This window comes from Mauremys reevesii, linkage group 4 (assembly GCF_016161935.1).
Source record: "Mauremys reevesii isolate NIE-2019 linkage group 4, ASM1616193v1, whole genome shotgun sequence".
Lineage (NCBI taxonomy): Eukaryota > Metazoa > Chordata > Testudines > Geoemydidae > Mauremys > Mauremys reevesii.
Genome location: NC_052626.1, coordinates 121,558,170 through 121,581,941, shown reverse-complemented (window position 1 = coordinate 121,581,941; position 23,772 = coordinate 121,558,170). Strand labels below are relative to the sequence as shown.

The 23,772-nt window shown below is 53.3% G+C and overlaps 1 protein-coding gene across 2 annotated transcripts in view; it reads left to right on the top strand.

Annotated features, from left to right (window-relative positions):
* Positions 1 to 2,999: 2,999 nt before the first annotated feature.
* LOC120405189 (copine-5) overlaps positions 3,000 to 23,772 on the top strand; it is a 201,430-nt gene continuing 180,657 nt past the window's right edge. For both annotated transcript variants that reach the window (XM_039538573.1, XM_039538581.1), the window contains exon 1: positions 3,000 to 3,157. In XM_039538573.1, the coding sequence (XP_039394507.1) occupies positions 3,051 to 3,157 (107 nt within the window). In that variant the 5' untranslated portion in view covers positions 3,000 to 3,050. The remainder of the gene's footprint in view (positions 3,158 to 23,772) is intronic.

The following is a 23,772-nucleotide window of genomic DNA, read 5'->3' as shown; positions in this document are numbered from 1 at the left end:
GTTTCCCAACTTCAGAGGGGTCAGACCCTCAGAGGCCAGGTGATCACTTTCATTAAGACCCCACCTTAAGACATTTCTCAAGATGGACATCCCAAGCTGAGGCACCCAAACTCACTGCTCCCTTTGGAAAATCCTGGTCCTTTCAACATTCCCATTCAGAAAATGTTAAAACAACCTTAACTCTGTCCCTCCTGCCCACCTCGCCTACCCACTCCTGTCATAGACCCTTAACCTCTGGCTGAGTTACTGAACTGCTAAAATCATGATTTAAAGACTTTAAGTTACAGAGAATCTACCATTGACACTAGTTTAAACCTACAAGTGACCCGTGCCCCATGCTGCAGAGGAATGTGAAACCGCCCAGGGTCTCTGCCACTCTGACCTGAGGGAAAATTCCTTCCTGACCCTAAATATAGTGATTAGCTAGACCCTGAGCATATGGGCAAGAGCCACCAGCCAGACACCTGGGAAAGAATCCTCTGTAGTAACTCAGAACCCTCCCCATCTAGTGTCCTGTGTCCTGCCACTGGAGACATCTGCTGCTAGTAGCCACAAATTGGTTACATGCCATTGTAGGCAGTCTCATCACACCATCCTCTCCAGGCACTTTTCAGGCAGAAGATGGTTATTAGTACAGTTATTAACTGGACTTTCTGCAGTTTGCCTCGTCTGAGCTCCAACCTTTCCATCTTCTACCTTTCAGTGTCTGGAACCTTGGTCTCTAATTTCCTCAACCTCCATGTCTATGTGTAAACGACAACACTCCAGTCAGAGGCCTGTGCCTGCACCCACGGAGACTCCCACTGACTGACCCCAGAGTGGAGTTTAGAAACCAGCAGGTTTGGGGCTAGATTTTCTGTTAGTGTAAACAGGGGAAACTCTCACGCCATTGTGTTCACTCCAGCAGGGGATTTAGCCCATCTACTTACAGATGCACCCGTGTCTGCCTGGCGGAGTGTTGTGTTCAGCTGTGAAGGGGAGCGCTCTGGACTCAGCAACCTTTAAAGAGACTATTTACAATTTTCCCCACTCCCACAGCCTGCTCAGCTAACCTGGCTCCCCACGATGGGTTGGTTGCAGTGACACCTGGTGGCAAACAGTGGAACTGAGCTCTGCGAACTGAAACCAGTGCCCAGAATCTGTTCCTGGATGCTACCCCGAGGGGTGGGGGTTCCCATCCTTGCCAAGAGCAAATGCAGGTGAAATGATAGCAAGGGCTAAGCACTGGCGTAAAGGCCTTTATCCTGAACTGGGAGCTGCTGGGATAGGTGCGAGATCCAGAGCCCAGGGCTGCTACCTCTGATCTCAGCAATGCTTCTTCCCAGGCAAAAAGAATAAAACATGCCCGAGAGGTTCACATCCATCAGCCCCCATGGAACCGGATCCTGGAGCGCCTTGCTCCTGTGAATAGTCCCAGTGGGCCCAATGCTCTCATCCCCGGTGTAAATCAGGAGTAACAGCACTGAAATCAATGGGGTTATGCCAGGGTAAGTGAGAGGAGAATCGGGCCCAATGGGACTACTGGCATAAGGCTATGCAGGATTGGGCCCACAAAACGTCAGCACTTTTAGACAACACACCTGCATATTCCTCCCTTATGTGAGCAGCTCCATTGACTCTGGCAGCTCCTCGGAGGAGCGAGTGCTTCCCGGGTTTGGCCCAGACACCCCAGGGTGGGGAAGCCTCTGAGAAAGCAGGTGCCAGCCCCACAGCTGGCATACATTGGAGTGGTCCCATGAAAGTCAGTGGACCAGATCCTCAGCTGGTGCAAGTCAGTGTCGCTCCACTGAATCTCTGGGGCTACAGCTACTTACACCAGCTGAGAGTCTGGGCCTGCCTACGCTGCCACGTTCCCTCTTGCCCTGCACTCCTTACTCGGTTAGAGTTACCGGGATTTCAGCCTGGGCGGCTTCTTGCTGCTCTGGCCCTACTCGCAGCAGAGTGGGCGACAGAAGGAAAGCAGGTGATTGGGGACCAACCCCCACATCCAGTAATTCATGTGCTGGGCTTTGAGTCAGTGGGGAGATTTGCTAGTCTTCTTTTGCTCTTCCTAGCAGTCCGTGGGGTTAGTTGTCCACCAGAGTGAAGATCTGGGGAGCAAGAGTTCAGTGGGAGACAGTCCAGGAGCCCCTGAGCCAAAGGCCCAGTACCAAGGCTGAACGCAGTTTGCAGGACATGTGTGTGCCCTGTGCTCTGAGTGTGTTTGGTGCTGGGGTCGGGGGAATGGAAGGCAGGGCCTGTTCTCTGATGGGCTGGTTTAATGCACCTCGCTTCCTGTCTCTCAGTAGCAACACACACACAGACACACACACAACAGATGTGAAAATATACACAACCAACGCCTCCCTCATATATAACATTCCTCTTGCAAACACACACACACAATGCACACACACACACAGGGACAGCCACCCTCCCCACATACATAACACACCCTCACGAACACACAACGCACCCCCCCACCAAATGCACCCCAGTGACATGCCAAATACACCCCCCAAACTGACATGCCCCCCCCCCCCACTAGCCACACACAGCACACCACCTGTCCAACACACCTAAACATACAGGCCGACGCACACAGCAACCCCCCACTGCCAGAAGGCTCCCACCTTTAGGCACAGGGACACTGGGCCACCAGGCAGCAACCCGCACCAGGCACGCACCCAGCACAACGCCAAACCAGGGGCGCAGGGAACCCCCCAGCAAAGGCAGACCCCCAAGGACACTCACACATGCGCACCACTCCCAGGGACTCACACAACACCCCCACCCCAGGCACCCCCGGAAAGGCTCCTCCCCGCCCCTGCCCAGGGCTCCGGGCTCCCGGCCCGGCCCGGCCGGGGGGCAGCGCCTCGGGGCGGGGGCTGAGGGGCGGAGCCTGGCAGGCCGCCAGGGAGCGCTCCGGAGCCGGCCCGCCAGTGGTGCAGGCGGAGCCAGGAGCCGGCTGCGCGCCCGGCGCTGGCCATGCCCCGCTCGGTGCCCGGCTCTGAGCCCCCCGCAGCGCCCGGGCTGTGAGCGGGAGGCCCCGGGGGCGCGGCTGGACGCCCATGGAGGAGGCGATGGACAAGGGGGGCGACATGGCCTCGGTGAGCGACTTCGACCCCATCGCGGGCAGCATCCCGGCCACCAAGGTGGAGCTCACCGTCTCCTGCAGGTACGGGCAGCCCCGTCGCCACGGGGATGGGCGCTGCCGCGGGCCCGGGGCGGAAAGTTTGTGCCTGTGCAGGGAGCCGAGGGGGGCAGCTCGCCGAGCGGGGGCGCTGGGCTGGGGGTGAGGCAATGAGCCATCCCCATAGGCGCTGGCACTAGGGGTGCGGCACCCCGGTCGGGAAGTGGTTTCCATCCCTGCCACGCTTTGCAGTTTGGGTCAATGGCTCTCAGCGCCCCGCTATACACACTGGTCCAGCCCCCTGGGCGGGGGGTCCTGGCAGGTGCGGAACTGGCTGGTGGCAGGGCCAGCCGGGGGGCTCCCAGGGCCATGCCCCACGCAGGGAGCTGCTCCGGAGGCAAAACTGCTCCCTGCTGGCTCTGTGTGAGAGTGCGTCTCTGGGTGTGTCTGTAGCGCTGTGAGTGTGTCTTGGGGTGTGTGAGCGTGTAGCATGTTCGTGTTTCTCTCTGTGTGTGTGTGTAGTGAGGTGTGTGAGTGTGTAGCATGTTCGTGTGTCTCTGGGTGTGTGTGTAGTGGGGTGTGTGTGTGTGTGTGTAGTGGGGTGTGTGAGTGTGTAGTGCTGTTAGTGTGTCTCTGGGTGTGTGTGTAGCGCTGTTTGTGTGTCTCTGGGTGTGTGTGTAGTGGGGTGTGTGAGTATGACTCACTAGGTGTGCATCTCAGTGTGTGTTATTCCTTAGCAGTACGGAGCTCTGGGCTGTCTCCAGGACACAGGCAGGGTTGGTTCCCCCGAGATGCCATGGCTGGGGGGACATGGTGGTTCTCAGAGTTGAAATCAGCAGCAGCCCCCGTTGCTTTAGCACAGCTGCTCCCCCCGCCCCACAGGCTGTGCACCGTGCTCCCCCGCAGTGTTTACTTCTCCCCCCCAGCCTTGGCAAGCAAACCCAGCAGGCTGGCGGGGCCAGGCACCCAGGGTGTTCTGATTCACGCCCTCCATGGCATGGGATCGGAGAGGAAGTTTCTTTGAGGCAGGAGCAGTCACCTGGATTGCAGCCTGGATCCCTGGCCTGGATCCGGTGAGGGTGGGAGTTTTAGTGCAGGCTCCATCCTGCAGTACTTACTCGGTCGAACTGATTCCTCTCTATGTGTCCCCGAGCTCTCTGTGCAGAGGACCCTGCACATGGGGATGGGCGCAGCCCCCCAAAGGAGGGGTTGGGAGCCTGCAGAGGAGGGCAGGGGAGGAGAGAGGCACATGGGACAGGTTTTTAAGGGGATTTGGGCACCAGAGACCCAGGGGCTCCCATCTGGCCCAAGGTCTCTCCCCACTGACTCTGTGGAGATCTCCCAGCAAAGACAGCGCAGCCTGGGAGTCCTCCTGAGGATCATGTGGGTGTGGGACTGCCAGCCCCCGGCTCATTCAGCCCGAAGGGGACATCACAAGGGAACCCTCCTGGAGATTTCCACCCCAGACCCCTCCCCCAGGGGCGAGCGAGTGGGGGGGGGGCACCAAATGACTATTCGGGCAAAGTGCGCCAGGCACCAGCAGGAGCTGTATCCCTGTGAGGTGCTGGGTTTGGCTGACAGGCTCAGCAATCAGCTGATGTACAGGCTGGATTCCAATCTGTCACACGCCAGTGTAAATCCAGAGCAATGGAGTTACTTCAGATTCATAGAATCATAGAATCTCAGGGTTGGAAGGGACCTCAGGAGGTCATCTAGTCCAACCCCCTGCTCAAAGCAGGACCAAACCCAACTAAATCATCTATGCCAGTGTATCCCAACCATGATCTCAGTTATCCCAGTGTAAATCTGGAGTAACTCCATTGTAACTCCTGATTGACATTGGGGCAAACGAGAGAATTGGGCCCAGTCATTCCAGATTTACACCAATAATTCCCGGAGAGCAGTCTGTCCCCAGTGCGTTTATCCTCAGACTTAACATGCAGGGAGTAAATGGGGAGCCTTAAACTGCTGTGCTCTGTTCTGAGCCTTGTTATATGGGTGCCATGCTCAATAAGCAGCGTTATTCCTAATGCTACTTAAAAAAGAGACAGGCCTTTCCTTCCTTCGCTGGTTTGGATTAAAGAAGGAAAAATGTGTGTAGAAGAGAGAGAGTGAGCCAGATCCTCTGCTGGTGTAAACAGGAGCAGCTCCATTGGCTTTGATGGAGCCGCTATGGCTTACCCCAGCCAAGGATCGGACCCGGAACCTGGGCCAGCCACACCCAGCTCGCCTCATTCCACAGTGCCACAGGAAGTTCTTTTCCTCATGCGGCTGGGGTTCTGATATTTCATTGCAAGAAGCCCCAGCAGGTGCTTCCCCCTGGTTGTTTTTCTCCCTGCACTTAGAGCTGGAGATTGCCTGGGCGTGTGTTTGTGTCAGGCATTGCCAGGCGGAGATAAGCCAGACTGCAGTGAGAGGGGCACCCACTAACCTAGCGGGGTTGGCTTTACTGCCAGCACCTGCCCTGAGCCAGCCCTTCCGAGCAGCATCAGGATGTATCAAATTCCCGGAAGATGGAGCGTGGAGCGAGGCTTAGGAGACATGTATCTGGAAGGACACAGTATAGGTAGAAGGATGCTCTTGTGATCTATCTATCTATCTATCTATCTATCATCATCATCTCAGAACTCCTGGATTCTGTTATCAGCTCTGACACTGATTTCTTGTGTGGCCTTGGACAAGTCCCAGACCTTCTCTGTGCCTCAGTTTCCCCACCATGCCTGGGGGTTGGTACGTCTGAGTTCCTGCCTTGCATGGGTGCTGCGAGGATTAATTAGTCAATGTCAATAAAGTGTTTTGAAGATGAAAAGCCCTGTGGAGATGCTAAGGATTATGCTCATTCTTTGCATCCCAGCACTGCGGTTTTGCTCTGTGCAGCAGCGGGGACTTGCTGGGAGCTCAGTTTACGTGGCCTAGCAATTGAGAGAGCTACGGAAGGGATATGAGACTCAGGTTCCTGTTTTATACTGTCCAGAGCTAGTCAGAAATGTTCTATCAAAATTATTTTTTGGTGGAATGTGTCTGTTACAAGGAAAGGGACATTTCTGCAAAGAGAGTCTGGGTTTGTTTAAATTTTGGGGGTTTTCAGCAAAACCCCAAAATTGTTGGGAGGGGGAGGGGTTGGGCAAAGGAAGTTTAAATTTTCAGTTGCCAAGAACAGAAAAATCAGTTTTCAATTTTTTGACAAAATCCCCCACAAATGTTCAAAGAAGAAATTTGGTAAAAATGAAAAAAAAACCTTTTCATCAAAACTGTTCACGGGCAAAAGAAACCTTTTCCTGACCAGCTTTCCCACTGTCTGCCCCTCTTGCACCAGTGGTGTTCACTGGCCCTGGTGTCCACCATTCGTGCAATCTGCCCTCCAGGTGAGGCCTGGATCAAACTGCTACCTTGGGTCCTGTCTGCACTAGCAAAATGACTCTGTTCCCAGACTCAGTTGAGAAAGGTGGCTGGAACATGTCATGGTCCCATCTACACAAGCAAGGCTCAGTGATAATAGTCCTTAGCTCTTCCTAGCACATTCCATCCTGAGATCTCCAAGCAGTCTACAGAGGAGGTCAGTTTCATCTTCCCCATTTTACAGATGGGGAAACCGAGGCACAGGGAGATGAAGTGACTTGCCCAAAGTCTCCCAGCTGTGATGAGAACCAGGTTTCCTGAGTCTCAGCCCAGTGTTCTAGCCACTAGATAATGCTGTCTCCCATGTGTTAAGTGTGTCAAGGCGCTGGGATGTTGTAACTGGAGGTTTTGCTGCTTCTCACTGCTGAGGTGATTGAACCCCGCGGTGGAGGAGCCGGGTTTTGCAGCTAGGGGGGCGAAGGGTCATTGGTGGGGGGCTGGAGAGCGAGTGAGGTCTGCACTCACCGGGCTGCGCTTGTTCCTGTCCCATGGGGCTGGGCCCAGCTCCCCATGCTGGGTGTTGCGGTCTGTTGCACAGGGTCACCGTGCCATTCAGGGTTGGCCTGGCCACTCCCTGTTATGAGGCTCTTCAGCCCCAAGTGTGGGGGAGGGGCAGTCACTCCCCACCCCATTAGCTTGGCCTCTGGAACCCAGGTTAGATACAAGCTGAGTGTGGACATGAGCCTACAGGGGAAATATCCGCACAGGCATGCCGAGGCCCAGGGCTGGAAAAGCAGGGGGAGTCGGAGTCAGCACTGAGTGCTCGGAGTGTGCGGGGGGTCCAGGACTGGTACCACAGGGACTGTGAGTCGAGAGGAAGGACACTGACAGAGCTATTGGTACGGAGACAGAGGACTGGAAAAGCAAGAGGTGCTCCTGGTTGGGTGTTGGTCAGGATGGAGGGGCACTGGCAGAGCTGGGAGGGGGAGCTCAGGGCTGGGGCAGCAGGAGGCTGCTGGTTGGGGGTGGAGGGACACTGGCAGAGCTGGGCAAGGGAGCTCAGGGCTGGGGCAGCAGGGGCTGCCGGTTGGGGGTGGAGGGGCACTGGCAGAGCTGGGCGGGGTTGCTCAGGGCTGGGGCAGCAGGAGGCTGCCGGTTGGGGGTGGAGGGACACTGGCAGAGCTGGGCAGGGGAGCTCAGGGCTGGGTCAGCAGGGGCTGCCGGTTGGGGGTGGAGGGGCACTGGCAGAGCTGGGCGGGGGAGCTCAGGGCTGGGGCAGCAGGAGGCTGCTGGTTGGGGGTGGAGGGGCACTGGCAGAGCTGGGCGGGGGAGCTCAGGGCTGGGGCAGCAGGAGGCTGCCGGTTGGGGGTGGAGGGGCACTGGCAGAGCTGGGCGGGGGAGCTCAGGGCTGGGGCAGCAGGGGCTGCCGGTTGGGATGGAGGGGCACTGGCAGAGCTGTGAAGGGACCCAGGCTTGGCAGTCACTGTTGTCATGGGGGTTGAGGAGCATTGGCAGAAGGGTGTGGATTAGCTGGCGCAGGCTCTGCCAGCGCCATGGCTCTAGTGATTAGCTTCTCACTGTGATGAGCTCCAAGGAAGCAGGAGCCAGCGCCGCACAGTTCAGCAGCAGCCTGCTCCTCGCCGTCCCTTCAAGCCTCTCTCCGTGAGTCACCCTTTAGAGCCCAGCTGTAACAGGAACCTTCACTAGACCGTGTGAGGGCCATGTTCATACCAGGGCATTGCCAAATGCACCACTCTGTGACATCCCAGGCACATGACTGACAGTGTCAAGGAGTCAGTGGACCAGGAAGTGATGTGGGGTCCAATCCAGGTCCCGCTGAGGTTGATGGCTTCCCATGATTGAAGGAGGGGAGGCAGACTTTTTCAAAGATTATTTCAGTGCATTTTTGTGCTGAGTCCATCCTCGAGTCCGATTAGTGGGGCTGGTTGGAGCAGGATTCTGTGCTGATCTTCTGTGGGGAGGAATAGTTTGTGCACCTTTATGATCTGTAAAGAATGACTGAACTTTTTAAGTATCAGAGAGGTAGCCGTGTTAGTCTGGTTCTGTAAAAGCAGCAAAGAATCCTGTGGCACCTTATAGACTAACAGATGTTTTGCAGCATGAGCTTTCGTGGGTGAATGCCCACTTCGTCGGATGCATCCGACGAAGTGGGTATTCACCCACGAAAGCTCATGCTGCAAAACATCTGTTAGTCTATAAGGTGCCACAGGATTTTGAACTTTTTAAAAGCTTTTTTCCCCTACTTGTTTTTACTATCAAGTTTTTCATGTTTTTTGCTGGAGGTCTTCTCTGGAGGACCAGAGTGTGACCTTTCTCTTTAATGGAAAGGGCGGAGTTGTTTGGCTCTTTAACATAGAGAGCTTTCCTCCCAACTGTTTGCTAGGCCTTTGAGTTAACAAGGTATGAACAAAAAACACCCAAAGAGTCTGGAGTAGCCTGAGTTAAATTCTCTTCCCCCTCTCAGTGCTCAGTGGTACCTGTGATGACTTAATCCTTCCAGTTCTCTGGTTGTCCATAGAGACATCCAGGAAAACCAGGGTAGACAAGACTTGAATTTCAAATAAAAAAACAAGCAGGGGAAAGATAATTTTTTTTAAAAAAGAACACACAGCTAGACAGACACCCACATCTTGACACACACAGAGGCAGAAAGATACAGACCTTTCAGGCTTCCTTTATCTGTCCTCAAGAAGCCAAGGAAGGTGCAGCCATCAATCCCTCCTGTCCCCAGCATGTCAGTTGTCCCTCACTTTTCAGTATTGCTTTGCAGTTTGTCTATGACAGTGGCTCATTTGCTGCTGACCTTCCCATTTCTTAGCAACAATCAACAATAGACATTCTGTGCCAGAATCAAATGGCTTTAAAGAGGGATTAACTGGGGGCCTGAATACATTCAGAGGGACTCTTTCTTGCCCCACTCTCGGTCACACATGATGGATTAGCTGTTCCTGGGCTGCTGAAGCTACCATGCAGCAATCGGAGCGGCGTAAGGAATGGATGTGTTGTCTGCCTTGCCCAATCAGAGAGCAGCTCACCCACATAACTAGTTTTTCTTTTAAAGCACATTGTGTTGGAAGCGTGTTTCCCTTTTAAAGCCTAGCGCGTCTCCATGGGAAATACTGGCTCCTAACTGAGGATGTGCTGTCTTCCAACTCGGATTGCTGAATTCTGCTCAGCTGTCGCCTTTGCTTACATAACACCCTGGGATGTAACAGCCTTCCCTGTTCACCTTTACTGGTGTTACTTCTCCCAGTGCTGTGATCGCAGGCTGGGATTCCTACCCCTAGTGACAAATGGGGAAACTGAGGCACAGAGCGGGGCAATGACTCGTCTGAGGTCACATAGTGAGGGCCAGATCTTCATTGGTGTAAATGGTGTAAAACCACTGACTTCAACTGACAGCAATTGAGGGTCTGGTCCAGGGGTCGGCAACCTACGGCATATGTGCCAAAGGTGGCACGCAAGCTGATTTTTGATGGCACGTGGCACGGGCTGAACCGCTCAGCCTGCCGCCGCTTTGGGGTTTCTGCCGCTGGCTCCTGCCAGCCGGGGTCCCATCGCCGGTCCCACTCAGCACCCGCTGCTGGCCTGGGTGAAGGAACCCCAGGCTGGCAGTGGGCGGAAACCCCAACTGGCAGGAGCCGGCGGTGGAAACCCCAGAGTGGCGGCGGGCTGAGCAGCTGTTCTGGGGTTTCCACCGCTGGCCCCTTGCCAGCCGGGATCCCACCGCCGGTCCCACTCAGCATCCGCTGCTGGCCTGGGTGAAGGAACCCCAGGCTGGCAGTGGGCTGAGACCCCGGCTGGCAGGAGCCAGGAAAACCCAGAGGCGGCAGCGGGCTGAGCTCAATTGCTGCTCTGGGGGGTCTGGTGGCCTGCCCCCTGGGGTCCAGTCCCGCAGCCCCACTCACCTTGCGCAGGCCCCCTGCCAGACAGGGTCCAAGCCTCCGGCCCTGCTCAGCCCTACCAGCCGCCAACTCCACCTCAGCTGCTGATCTGGGGTTCCAGCCACTGACCTCCTGCCAGCCGGGGTCTGGATCTCTAGCCTTGCTCAGCCTGCTTTCCGGGCTGGAGTCCCTGCAGGCCACCCTGGGCTCTGCTTCTGGCCTTGGATCACTGCTCTGCAGCCTCCCCGCTGTGGCCCACTGTCCCAAGCCTGGGACAGTGAGGGTTGCACACAAGGCAAGAGGGGGTGCAGCCAGGGCTGGCTCCAGGTTTTTTGCTGCCCCAAGCAAAAAAATAAAATAAAATAAAAAATAAAATAAATTAAAAAAGGAGGGCCGGAGTGCCGCTGCCAAAGCAAGCAAACAAACAAAAGGCCGGAGCTCCGCCCCTTGAAAAGTGCCGCCCCAGGCACATGCTTGGAACGCTGGTGCCTAGAGCCGGCCCTGGGTGCAGCTCAGCACCCCCATCTTAAAATTGCTTATGTCAGACTATGCTGCGTTTGACCTTGTGCCTGCCTTCTATCGCCATTTTTTCCCCACTGAGAGTTGAAGGGAACATTTGACAAAATGGCAGCTCCTAAGAAAGTGAAGCTAGATGTCCGATCATTTCAGCCTGCTTGGACATTTGGATTTATTGAAAAGAAGGACTGTGCTATTTCTGCTTTCTGTTATGAAAGTGTTGTTTGTCGCACGTCAAGTGTTCGACGACATTTTGAAATGAAGCACAAGAAAACCTTTCTTGACGAAGCAGACAAGACTGAATCGATCAAAAAGGCAGTAGCAGCCTATGAGAAACAAAGCAGTGTTTTTAAAAGCTTAAGTGTAAGTAAAAATCAAGCTACAGAAGGAAGTTACAAGATTGCACAGTGCATTGCAAAAAACGGAAAGCCGTTTACAGATGGGGAATATATACAAAGTTTTTCTCAGCAGTTTGGAGATTTTGTTCAATGATTTGCCAAATAAAGATACAATCATATCTAGAATGAAAGAACTGCCCATCTCTGCCAGAACAGATTGAAATGAAAATCCAGAGGTGGACCTTGTAAGCTGGAGTATTAGTAACTGGATGAAATTCAATAGTAAAAGAAGGATAAGAGGATATATGATTACACTCTTTAAATAATATATCAGAGGGATAGGGAGAGAGAGAGGATATTTCAGCTCAAGTGCTAATGTGGACACGGACAAACGGATAATAATAAATTGTTAGGAAAATTAGGCTAGAAATTCACACTGGTAAATAGTACAATGGGTCAAATGATATGTATTTCTTAACTTTTTCAGAGGGTATGGCTGGAGAGTCTGCCCTGCATGCTCTGTGGCCTGCATCTTGCAGGAGGTCAGACTAGATGATCATATTGGTCCCTTCTGATCTATGATTCTATGATACTTCTATGATTCTATGAACAGTTGAGAGATGCATAAGTGAAATGGCAGAAAACATTAAGGAAAAGCAGACGACTGCATTGAAAGACACAGCAGTGTTTAGTGTTGCAGTTGATGGGAGCGTGGATATAAATGATGTTCCACGTTTGGCAGTTGTTGCAAGATATTGTGCTTCCGATGAAATCCAAGAGGAATTTTGTTGCCTAAAACCCCTGCATGGCACAACAAACGGGGAAGATATACTGGAAAGTTTTGTAAACCATTTTGAAGAATGAGGAGTTGGCATCAGAGTAATATTGTGTGTGACAACAGATGGTGCGCCTGCCATGGTCGGAAAACAGAAGGGATTTGTAAAGTTACTTGAAGATCAAATTGGCCATCCAACAGTCAAATTTCACTGTATCATCCATCAAGAAAACCTGTGTGCTAAAATTTCTAATTCAGAGCTTAATAATGTGATGAATACAGTGGTGCAAATTGTGAATTTCCTTGTTGCTCGATCTGCTTTGACTCAGACAGTTTCAAGCATTGCTAGAAGAGTTGGACAGTGCTTATAACGACATCCCACTTCACAGCAACATTCGGTGGCTAAGTGGTGGCAAGGTTTTGGTGTGCTTTGTAAACTGTTTTGATGCAATCAAGGCCTTTTTGTCAGAAAAAGAACAAAACTACCCTGAACTGGATGATGACAAATGGCTGTGTAAGCTCATGTTTCTAACTGACATCACCGCTCACCTAACCCGAACTCAACCTCTGTCTCCAGGGTGCAGGGCAAACAGTTCTGGATCTTTTTGAAGCCTGGAAAGCATTTGTTGTGAAACTAGCAGTTTTTTCCAGGGATATTCAAACTTCTACTTTCCGCTACTTCCAACTCATAAAAGAGCTATCGACACGTTGCACTGTCAATGTCGATGACATTGGAAAGTACATGGAATCAGAATTTTCTGACAGATTTCAAGATTTCCAGCGATTTGGCCCAATGCTTTCTTTTCTAATTAAACCTTAAAAGTTCAATGAAAGTGACTTGGATTTGTCTGTATTTCAGTGGATGAGTGTTGAAGATTTCAAAATGCAACTCATTCAGTTAAAAAGCTCAGAATTGTGGACATCAAAGTTTGTGGATCTGCAGAGCGCACTTGAAGCCACCGAGAGAGATCATGGGGCCTCTATTTTGACCTGCTGGATGTCCCTGCCAGTGAAATTTAACTGTTTGAAGAAAATTGCGTTTGCAATGCTTTCAGCATTTGGATCCACATACCTGTGTGAACAGGTATTTTCACACACGAAATCTGTCCTCTGTCCCTCTCGGAGCCAGTTAACAAGTGATCACTCAGAAGCCTGTGTGCAGCTTAAAGTATCCAAATACGTGCCAGACATTGGAAAACTCAGCAAGGAAAAGCAAGGGCAAGGATCACACTAAACTGATAAGATCTGCATTTTAATTTAATTTTAAATAAAGCTTCTGAAACATTTTGAAAACCTTGTTTACTTTACATATAACAGTAGTTTGGTTATATATTATAGACTTATAGAGAGACCTTCTAAAAAACGTTAAAATGTATTACCGGCACGCGAAGCCTTAAATTAGAGTGTATAAATGAAGACTCGGCACACCACTGCTGAAAGGTTGCCAACCCTTGGTCTGGTCCTTTCAGTGGCAGAAAGTCCAGGTCTGAATGCTAGTCCCTTGCACTAACCACTCAGTACCACTACTGCACAACACCTAGTGACGTGCAGGTACCATCTGTGCCTGCAAGGCTTCTCCCATTGTGCCCTGAATTAGGAGAGGCATTTCATTAGTGCGCTAGGTTACCAATGGCTGCCTTGGCACACACTCTTCCAGCTTTGGCATCTAAGTAGAACAGACTATGGCCAAGATTCCAAGGACGGGGGCCTGACAGGGGCCAGGAAGGAGTTTCCTCATCTGTCACTCTACTGTTGCACAGGACAGCTGTGTTTTGGGTGAGCGGTGTCTGTTTGCCCTCCTCTGAGCACTGATCCTTTAGCAGGATGCAAGACAAGATGGCCTCATTGGGAGGTTGGACAAGGGAGCACATGGCATGTAGGGCTCCTGCTCTCCTGTAGGAGGCGGGCTGTCAGATCACATGGTCTGGTGCAGGGCTGGGAACTAGACAGAGCAATGACCTGAAAGCCTTTGGCAGGAGGCAGGAGCCCATCAGTTCTGAGCCAGCCCATGTAGCCAAGTGTGGCTTTGTCTCCTGCTGGTGGCTGGAACATGTGGAACAGTTTGTGAGAGTGTTGCTGCCCCTGCGCTCACGGGGCTGGTCCATCTCTCAGGCAGTAGGGACCCCGCCCAGGTGCATTCCCAAGGGATGGGCCGGGAAAGTGGAAGGGGTCAGGGAGGCAGGCAGTGGCAGTGACTTTGGTGGGCAAAGCAGCCTGAGGCCAGGAATGCAGCAGGAGCTGTGGAGAGGAGGGGAAGGGGCTGTCTGGGGAACATTGGGGCAGGTGAGAGCAGCTGGGGCTGTTTGTCATTGCTGCTCCGAGCTGCAGAAGTGGGTTTTGTTTCCCAAATGCCTTGACTTAGGAGCACGAGACCCGCTGACAGTCGCTAGAACTTGTGCTCCTAGGTTGCCGGGAGCCTCCGAGAGATCCTGCTTGCAGGGAGAAGGGAAAGGCTATTTCACTGATGCAATGAAAAAGCGGGCTGCCAGAGTCTTGTGGTGAATATAAATTCCAATCCCTAATATATGATGCCCCAAGCGAATAGATTTTAATAACAAATCACAGCTGAGGAGCAATAGAAAGCAAGCTGGCTGTTCTGGGGGCCACCTAGCTCCTGGGCAAAGGGGAGCCAGCACCTTGCCCAGAGAGAGGATTATGACAGGCTGAGTCATTTAACTGGGGCAAAGACTTGGGCAGCATGATTTGGTGTCACTCCAGGGATTTACACCAACTGAGGATCTGGCCCGATGTTTTCTGTGGGTTTGGATGGCTTGTGGGGACTGGAAATGAGATCTGCCCCTTGGTTACAGGCTCCAATCCAGTGCACGCTGATGTGGATGGAAGCTGATGCCATCTGGCACCTGGTTGGCAGATCTCAGTCCAGTCACTAATGGACACGCGTCCACGTCACCACAGCCACCAGCACTGCTGGTGCTAATTGTCCCCGGGCGGGAGTCCCAGCAGAATGGCCATGGAGTCTGGACCCCCTCTCACACTGAGACGGGGGCACCACAGGAGAGGGCTAAGCACAGGGCAGGGTAGCTAGCCCTGCTGGTGCTGCACCCGTGCTGTAAACAGAGAGGGCGTCAGTCCCCAGGGCTGCCAAACAGAACCTGCCATGACAGCCTGGGTAAAAGCAGCAGAGAAAGGGGGCTGTAGCCTCCCTTTCCAGGTGTAGCCTGGTGAGGACCGGCGATGGTGAGATAACAGGGGGTATGGACAAATAGGTAGCAGCCCTGCCAAGGGGAGCAGACAGGGTGACAACGTCTAGGGGCCTGATTCTCCTCTAACTTACATTGGTAGCTCCAGTGCAGTCAATGGAATCACACGCATGTAGGACCAGTGTCAGTGAGAGAGGAATCAGGCTGCTCGAATCCAGCGAAGAGCGAGCTTCACAATGGACCAGACCCACAAAGCTGGTGTAAAGCACTGCGGCTCCATTGACATCAATATCACTACGCTGATTTACACCAGCTGAGCGTCTGGTCCAACGCCTGGAGTGTTGGGGAAGCCCCTACAAGACTGAACACATGCCTGAGCCTTATCACTCTGATAGGAGGCTGCAGCCTGGGCTGGGACTCAGGTGGGCTTCTGCTGATAAGTGCAGCCCAAGAGGTGCTGAGGTCTGGGAGGAATGACAGTGGGCCCTAGCTGAGCTTTTTGGGATCTCCTACCCATGTCGGGTCCAGCCTGAGTACTGAGGGAAGGTCCATCCCCAGCAGAACTATGAAATTCCTCCTAACCCCATGCTCCTTGGCTCTCCCCTGCTCTCAGAGAGCCATCTCCACCGAAGAGCAGAACGGTGCAGTGTGGAGACCGGCAGAGCTGGGATCTGGCCTGGAACCGTCCCAAAGTTCTGGAGGGTCGGGATCAGGTGTTTGGCCCTGCCACAGCTTTAGAACATGTGTGTGTGAGAATTTCAGGCTAGTCTGAGAACAGCCGTGAAAACAGTCGGGGTGTCAGTCGGTCCTAGTCCTGTTTCTGCAATATCTCAGCAGCCTGGGCTGGCCTCACGCACGGCCTCCAGCTCAGATTTCAATCCCTCAGCCGTAATATCGACTTGGAGCAAATGGAGCTGGGGTTGGGGGATTTCTCCAGGGAGGCTGTTCTGGGCTCAGGGGTCCTTGGCGTGGGGGGAGCTGCAGGGGAGGAGGGTGAGGTCTAAGGCAGCTAAGGGACACGCGAAGGCTGGGAGTAGCAACGCTGTCTATGGAGGCTGTAAATCAGACACAGGATGCCCATTGATTCTGTTCTACTGTAAGGAAAAACTACAGGGGCACTGCCTAACCCTGGAGCTGGCAGGGCCCCAGCTGAGCAGCTCCCCATGGGGCCTCTAGGCAGGATTAGAGCATTTCTCCACTGGCTCGCCTCAGCGCCCACCAAACAGGCCCACATCCTCTCGCCAGGGCAGCCATGCACGCAGCACACACCCGCTTTTAGCAGTGCCTCCGGCCGCAGAACTCACCCAACCATTCATTGTGTAGCAAGTCAGATAATTAGCTCCTTATATATAATCCATGGGGTGCGTTCCTCTTGTAACAGTGGCTGGGCAGGAAGCTGTTTTTGTTTGGGGGTGTTTTGCCCCAGGAAGGAGAAAAGATACAAAAATCAAATTAAAATAAATTCTTTCCGTTCCGCAGAAGTTGGACTGTTTTTCTAACCCTGCCTGTATTCACTGTGATTATATCGCACTGCTGTAATTCACCTAGAGCCTGCTTCTTAAGAAGTGTTTGAGATAAGTGATTCCATTTCACTTGGGGGGGGGGGAGGAAGGAGGGAGAACTTGAGCAGAATTTCAGATTCCAAACACATTCATGACCTGAAACCCCACCCCCACCCCGCCCACGTCACTACCTATAGCTATGGAATTACTCTGGTGTTAAACCTGCTCCATGAGATCAGAGTCTGATCTCAGTGATTCTGGTGTAAATCAAGAGTGACTCTGTAGAAATCTTTGGAGTAGTTATTGGTGTAAATGGTGTGAGAGCAGGATCTGGCAGTCTGTGTAAATTCGTGACAGGTGGCTACACTGATTTACACCAGCTGAGGATCTGACCGATAATTTTCCCTCCTGTCTCTTGTGTGTGTCTGAGTTCCTCGCATGGTGATTGATGTCTGATTTGCCACTGTAACCAGCGAAGGAATTAATTCTGAATCCCTCTCCTATGGAAATCGCTGGATCAGAAAATGAAGGGTCTTTGTCTGGAGCTGTACAACTTGACCTTGGTTTTCAAAAAGAAAAACTTGTGGGGGAGCCAAGAAACTGTGATGTCAAGTGTTTTTTTTCCTGTTTATTTGAGATTTGATTTTTTTTCTGTTAAGGACCTGGGCTGATGGATTCCCCACCCCCCTTTCCTTTGTGTTCCCCTCCTCAGCTGTTTGCACTACCCCTAAACAGCCTGACTCTTAGGAGAAAAACAAAAAATCATTCCCCTAGCCCCAAATCATAGGTGGAATTTGTTTCCTTAAAATTCCACTTTGTCCGGACTCTTCCACATGGGATTCAATAACAGAGCACCCCCTGCTGGCAGAGGCCGGCACTGGAGTAGCTGGGAACTTCCCGTACAGCCAGCGCTCCTGCACCAGTCCCTTCTTGCGCCCCCTCCTGGCAGAGGCTGGTATTTAAGTCCCTGGTAGTCCCTTACAGCCAGTGTCCCCGGATTGTGCCCCGCAGCACCCCCTGCTGGTGGATTTTGGGACTGAAGGTCACTGCTAAGAGCTCTCCATGGCCTGACTCCTAGAATCATAATATAGAGACAGAAAAGACCTACCAGGATTAGGTCCCATGTGGACCATCTCCCTGGTGGCTCATCAGGTCTAGTTCTACACTCTGGTTGGGCTGTCTCCCACAGATCCTGTGCTCCCATAGCCGCTGTGTTCTGTAGCAACTCCTTTTGGCTCAAGTTGGTCCTGGGGTGGGTGGATCTTCCGAGCAGGGGTTTCTTCCCAGCCAGAGCTCGTTCCCCTTTCCCTGCAGCGAGGCTGGGATGGGAGTATTGAGAGCCCCCCAGAACGAAGCTCTCTCACCACTCTCCAGGGCAATGCAAGTGGGCAGAGAGCTCTTCCGGAGCTAACAGTCCTGTGCTAGCCCCTTCATTGCCTCCTGCCACTGCCAGCTGGTGCTGGGCTGGGCCAGAGCCTCCCCGTGGTCTCTGCTGCTGTGTTCTTCTCTTCATCCTTCTGGCTGACAGGCCTGCTCCTGGAGCAGCTCAGCATTCCTACCCGGGGCCCTGCGGAGCCCATCCCCGAGCATGCTGAGGTACATACACAGCGTCCCCGTGTTTCTTTACTCCGATTGCCCTCTAGGTGGCTGGAATGCCATCAGCTGTGAGCAGCCAGCCGAGCTTGCCAGTAGCACATGGTTCCTAAAGGATAAATTCCTACATGCATTAAGGACATGGTCCTGCAGGGAGCTGAGCACCCCTTTGGATGTGCTCAGCACATCTCTGGATTGGGCCCCTAAGAAGCGCCTGAGGAAGAGGCCAGTGAGGCTATTGACATACAGCAGGTGCTAAGAGGGACATGGGAGTGGGGACTTATCTTTGCTCGGCTGTATTTGCAGACTGACAGGAGCTGGGCACAGCATCTCTGGCTGCCACTTTGCACTTGGTAGGCATCTGGGTGCTAGAAGTATTTTTGGAGATCCCCAGAGATAAAGGAGGCCGTGCTGAGGAATCTCGTCATCCTCTCTTGGCCCAGGGCTGATCAGCCAGTTGGTTAAGGAGACCACGGCGCCCAGCTTCCAAAGGTTCTTCCCCATTTGGCCACAGGATATTGGCTCAGTAGCTCGAGGGGTGAGCTGGGTGCCTGGAAAGTCCTGGAGACTGGAGTCCCCTGCTTGGCCACGAGGCGGGACGAGGGAGGTGCGGGCACGCTCAGTCGACACAACGGTCGTTCTATAGATGTGCATGGCAGGTGCTTGGTGCTCTGCTGTGCTCAGCAGTATGAGGGCAGCAAACTGACCCGGCACTTCCAGCCTGGTTGAGTGGAGCGCTGGGCTTGCGGCTGAGGCAGAGCACGGGGCCTCGGGCATTGGGGGCTCAACTCCTGACTCCGCCCAGGAGTCGCTGGCTGACCTCGGGGGCTTGCTTGCGCTGCCTCCGGCTCCCAGCTCCCTTGTGCTGAGCTTGTCTATTTCCACTGTAAGCTCCCTGAGACAGGGGCTCTTCCCTATGCCGGGATGCGCAGCACCAAACGCCATGGCTGTAATGGTGCAAATAGAGACAAAGCTCCCCCAGCTCCCCGGGCCTTTCCCAGCTGTGTCCTGGGGAGGGCTCCGGGGAAGAAGCAGTTCTGGGACCGCAGCACAGTTTGTGCACAGCCCAGTTAGGGGATCTCTGCAACATCTGCTCTGGAATTTGAGGGTCCTTCAGCTGCCCCCATTGGTGAGCTTAGGAGCAGCTAAGGAAGGCGAGAGTCATGGGAGCGCTCCGCCCACAACTGAGCTGTCCTCGGTACAAAGAGCCTGGCGCTCGTCCGAGGGCACCTCTCCAGCGCAGGGGGCTGTGGCGTTTGATCGTCCTGGTGACCTGTGCTGAGGTGGGCACTCTCGTCAGATCAGGCCTCCCAAGGGGAAGCAGGGGAGATGCAGCCAACCCTCCTCTCCCGGCATCGCCAGCTGAGCTCCAGGCCCTGGTTCCTTGGCCTGCCCATGTGTGATTAATGGGCCAATCTGTCTCGGCTAACAAATCAGCTGATGCCCATTAGAGATCTGGGGCTGCTTGCCAAGTCCTGGGACGTGCTCCGATGGGCTGATCTAATGCACCACACGGAGTGGGGGAGGAGGGACAGGACTGAGCCATCAGCAAACAGCTCCCCCCCAGCTGGGGATCCCTGGATGAGCTTCCCCAGGGACCTGAGCCCTCGTGGTGCTTTGCCCCTGATGCAGCCCTGTGTCTCCTGCTCTCTCCATTTGCCCTGGGTGGAATCACCTGTGTGCTCACAGGGGCCCCCAAGTCTCCCTGAGCCCCCTCCAGGCTCTCTGACGTGGGCACAGCTGCCTTCTGGCCTGTCCACCCAAATCACTGCCCTGGTCTCCCAGGGCCTTCATGACCCCATCTACATCCAAGATCTCTAACCTCCGCCCACTGCTGCCTCTCAGCTGCCTGCTCCCCAGCCTCTCTCAAGGTCTGCACTATTGCTGCTGACCCAGGTCTCTGGAAAGGTTTCCCTGCCCACCCCCCACGCTTCCCCCAAACAGTACCAAACCCACCCCATCCACATTGCCTACAAGCAGCCTTCTAGCCTCCCTTAGCCCAGCGTCCACGCTCTGTCTTCCTGCGCCCCTCCCCCCCCCGCCTCTTGCTGCCATGGGCTGGGAGGCAGCTGCATGGCTCCATGTTACAGGGTCACATCACATTGTTCGGGTTTAGACCCCCATTGTCATTGCTGCTCTGAGCACCCCTCTCAGTCAGGGGTTTAGCTACATTGCAGCCCCTTGGAGTAGCACTCCCTTCCTTATGTAACCCTTCTGCCGGGCCGAAACGATATCAGCAAGGGCCGGGTTCAATACATAGGGATCCCTTCCCCACAACATAATGGGGTGACTCCCGTAGCGTTGTTCTTGGTGGCGTTGTAGGCGTGCACCAGAAATGCAACATGTTGGCTCCAGGTTGCCTTCTGCTCTGGCCACAAAGTCCCTAACATATCTAACAAAGTTCGGTTGAACCTCTCTGGCTGAGGGTCACCCTGCGGGTGATACGGCGTTGTCCTCGACTTTTTAATTCCTGCTATCCTTAGCACCTCCTTTAGAAGGTGACTCTCAAAGTCTCGTCCCTGATCCAAGTGTATCCGGGCTGGGAATCCATAAACTGAGAAATATTTTTCCCACAGTACTCGAGCGACAGTGGTGGCCCTCTGATCACGTGTGGGATATGCCTGCGCATATCGCGTATAATGGTCGGTCACTACTAGAATGTTCCCAATATTCCTCTTGTCCACTTCTAAAGACAAGAAATCAATGCAAACCAGCTCCAGAGGTTTGTTGCTGGTGATGTTCTTCAGATATGCAGCCCTCGTGGGCAGAGTTTTCCTTTGGACACATCGAGCGCAGGTCTCACATTTCCTGCGAACATCTTCAGCCATCCGGGGCCAATAGAACCTACTGCGGATAAGTTCCAGGGTCCTCTCCATCCCTAAATGTCCAAAGTCATCATGCAGGGCCCTCATGGCCAGGGCTCTGTACTCTTTTGGCAGCACTAGTTGGTTCCATTGCCTTTGTAGAGGGTCTGTGGTCACACGGTGTAGCACTCCCTGAATCAGTTTTAGCTTGGTCCATTCTCTCAACAGTAGTTTGCCCTCTGGGGTAGGTGGAACAACCGCAGCTGGGCCTCGCCCCTCCCTTTTGGCAAGTAGCGTATCACGAATGGAAATATCTTGCAGCTGGGCTTCCTGCCAGTCAGTCGCATTGAGCACGGGCAGGGGAGATTGGTCCAAAGCAATATAGTTCACTGAAGCCGAAGGCACGCATTCAGGGGGCAGGCCCAAAGCTTCAGCAACGCATCCATGAAGGCTCTCATGGGTCTCTGGCTCTCGGCGACTCACACTGCAAATAGCTCTCACTCCATCCGTGGGCATCACAGCAACTCCTGGTGCTTGTGGACGCCTGGACAATGCATCTGCATCTACATTGCTTCTCCCTGATCGGTATTGAATGCTGAAGTCATAGCTAGCCAAAGCGGCCACCCATCTTTGCCCTGTAGCATCCAGTTTAGCACTTGTTAACACATAAGTCAGTGGGTTGTTGTCTGTCCACACCTGGAACTGAGCACCATACAAGTAGTCTCGAAATTTCTCAGTGATGGCCCATTTCAGGGCCAAGAACTCCAGCTTGTGGGTGGGATAGCGGGTTTCACTATCAGACAGTCCTCGGCTGGCAAAGGCTACAGGCTTACGCTTGCCTTCCACCTCCTGGTACAGTATTGCTCCCAGACCCTCCAAACTGGCATCAGTATGCAGGATAAATGGCTTGCTTGGGTCAGCAAAGACTAGGACAGGGGCATGAGTTAGGCAAGTAATGATTTCTCGAAAAGCCCTTTCACATCTCTCATTCCACCATGGCCCAAAGGGTTCGAAGGGGCCATAGTGTCTCTGCACGGAAGGCCCTTTATTCTTGGTCTTAGATTTGTTCTTGCTGGACTGATATCCCCTGGTAAGATCATTGAGGGGTTTTACAGCTGTAGCATAGTTTTTCACAAATCTGCGGTAGTAGCCACTAAACCCAAGGAAAGTCTTGAGTTCTCTGTAGTTGCTTGGACGGGGCCATGTAGTGAGTGTATCTTCCATCTCGGAAAGAGCAAGCCTCCTAGATCTCTCTCTGAAAGGTCGGGAGTCATGTAGTCTGATATTGTGCTCTACTCCTTTTGCGCATCCCACATCCCACTCATGCAATGAGAACACCTTGGGTCTTTCACAAAGTTTCCTCCTCAGGCGATCTTTCCACTCCTCGGACAATGGTGAATCTCCAAAGTCAAACTTTGCTGGGTCTATTGTCGGAACTTGAGTCTCACACTGGGGTTTTACAATTGATTCAGGCTCGAAGAGGTCTGCTATCTTTTGTCCTTGCTTCACAACAACATCTCTACTTGTTTCATTAGCAATCAGTATAGTCACCTTTTCCTGGGCTTCAGCAGGTAGGGTTATGACTCCACTGGGGACCAGCACTCCTTCCGGGAGCTCTCCTTCAACTGGCTGCTCTATCATTGCTAGTGCCCCTTTACTGCCTTTCAGCCTGGTACTCATGACAAGCACCTCCTGCTCTGTCCTTGCGGGCACTACTAAGGGGGTTGTGCCCATGTACTTCAGTGCCCCAATCGGTAGCTCAGATGTCTCCTTTTTAGCACTCTCAATCTTCCTATAGGCTTCAGCACAAAGCGTATGGATCATCAGGGTACTCAGGTACTGATCCCCAGCCCGTCGTCTGCAGTAATCCGCGAGCACCTTGAAGAGACTGGAGTTGGTCCCTATCAGCACAGACACATCAGAGGTCCCTTTAGGGTCAGGGCATATTAAGGCAGCTGTGTCTACCTCTTCCCTTACCCCAGCAACCTCCTCTGGGAATTCCAGGTGCACTATGACATACCCTTGGTAGGGGTATTCATCCATGCTGAGGCCACACAGACCAATGCCAGTCAGTGGCTGTATGGGCAGGTGCCTAAGCATCTGTTGGTAGAATGACTGAAATATAATAGTCACTTGAGATCCAGTGTCAAGCACGGCTTTACACTCCGCCCCTTCAATCCTCACCATGACCTCTGCTCGCGGCCCTATCAGTCCTGCAGGGATCCCAGCTGGACGGTCTCTTTTGGGGGAATCTTCAAATCCTGTAGGTCTAGGTGGTCTCCGTCCCCAGACCTTCTGGCAGCTACTGGGTCTCTCCCAACTTCTCCTCAGCTTTTCATACACTAAGGAGGGGTTCTCTTCCTTATGGCAGTTAGCAGCACTGTGCCCATCCTGACCACACCGGTAGCAAAAGAATTGCCCTTTCCCGCTTCGCCGGGGTGGGACAGTGGCTCTAGATACTGACTTCTCCATTGTCACAGTCTGAGGCTCCTTATTCCTGGAAACCTTAGCTCGGTCAATGATGATTTGCAGCTCAGCTATCCGTTTCGTCAGGACCTGCATTTGTTGGGCAAGTTCCTCTGTGGTGCTCACCATCAGTACACTGGCCATTTGCAGTGGCGTTGTGCTGCCTGGTTCCAATGTTTGGGCTTCCCAACACTCGCTGGCAGCCTGCCTTTCTTCCTCTTCCCTGACCTCCTTTATCAGCTGGGAGTAACTTGGGGGATG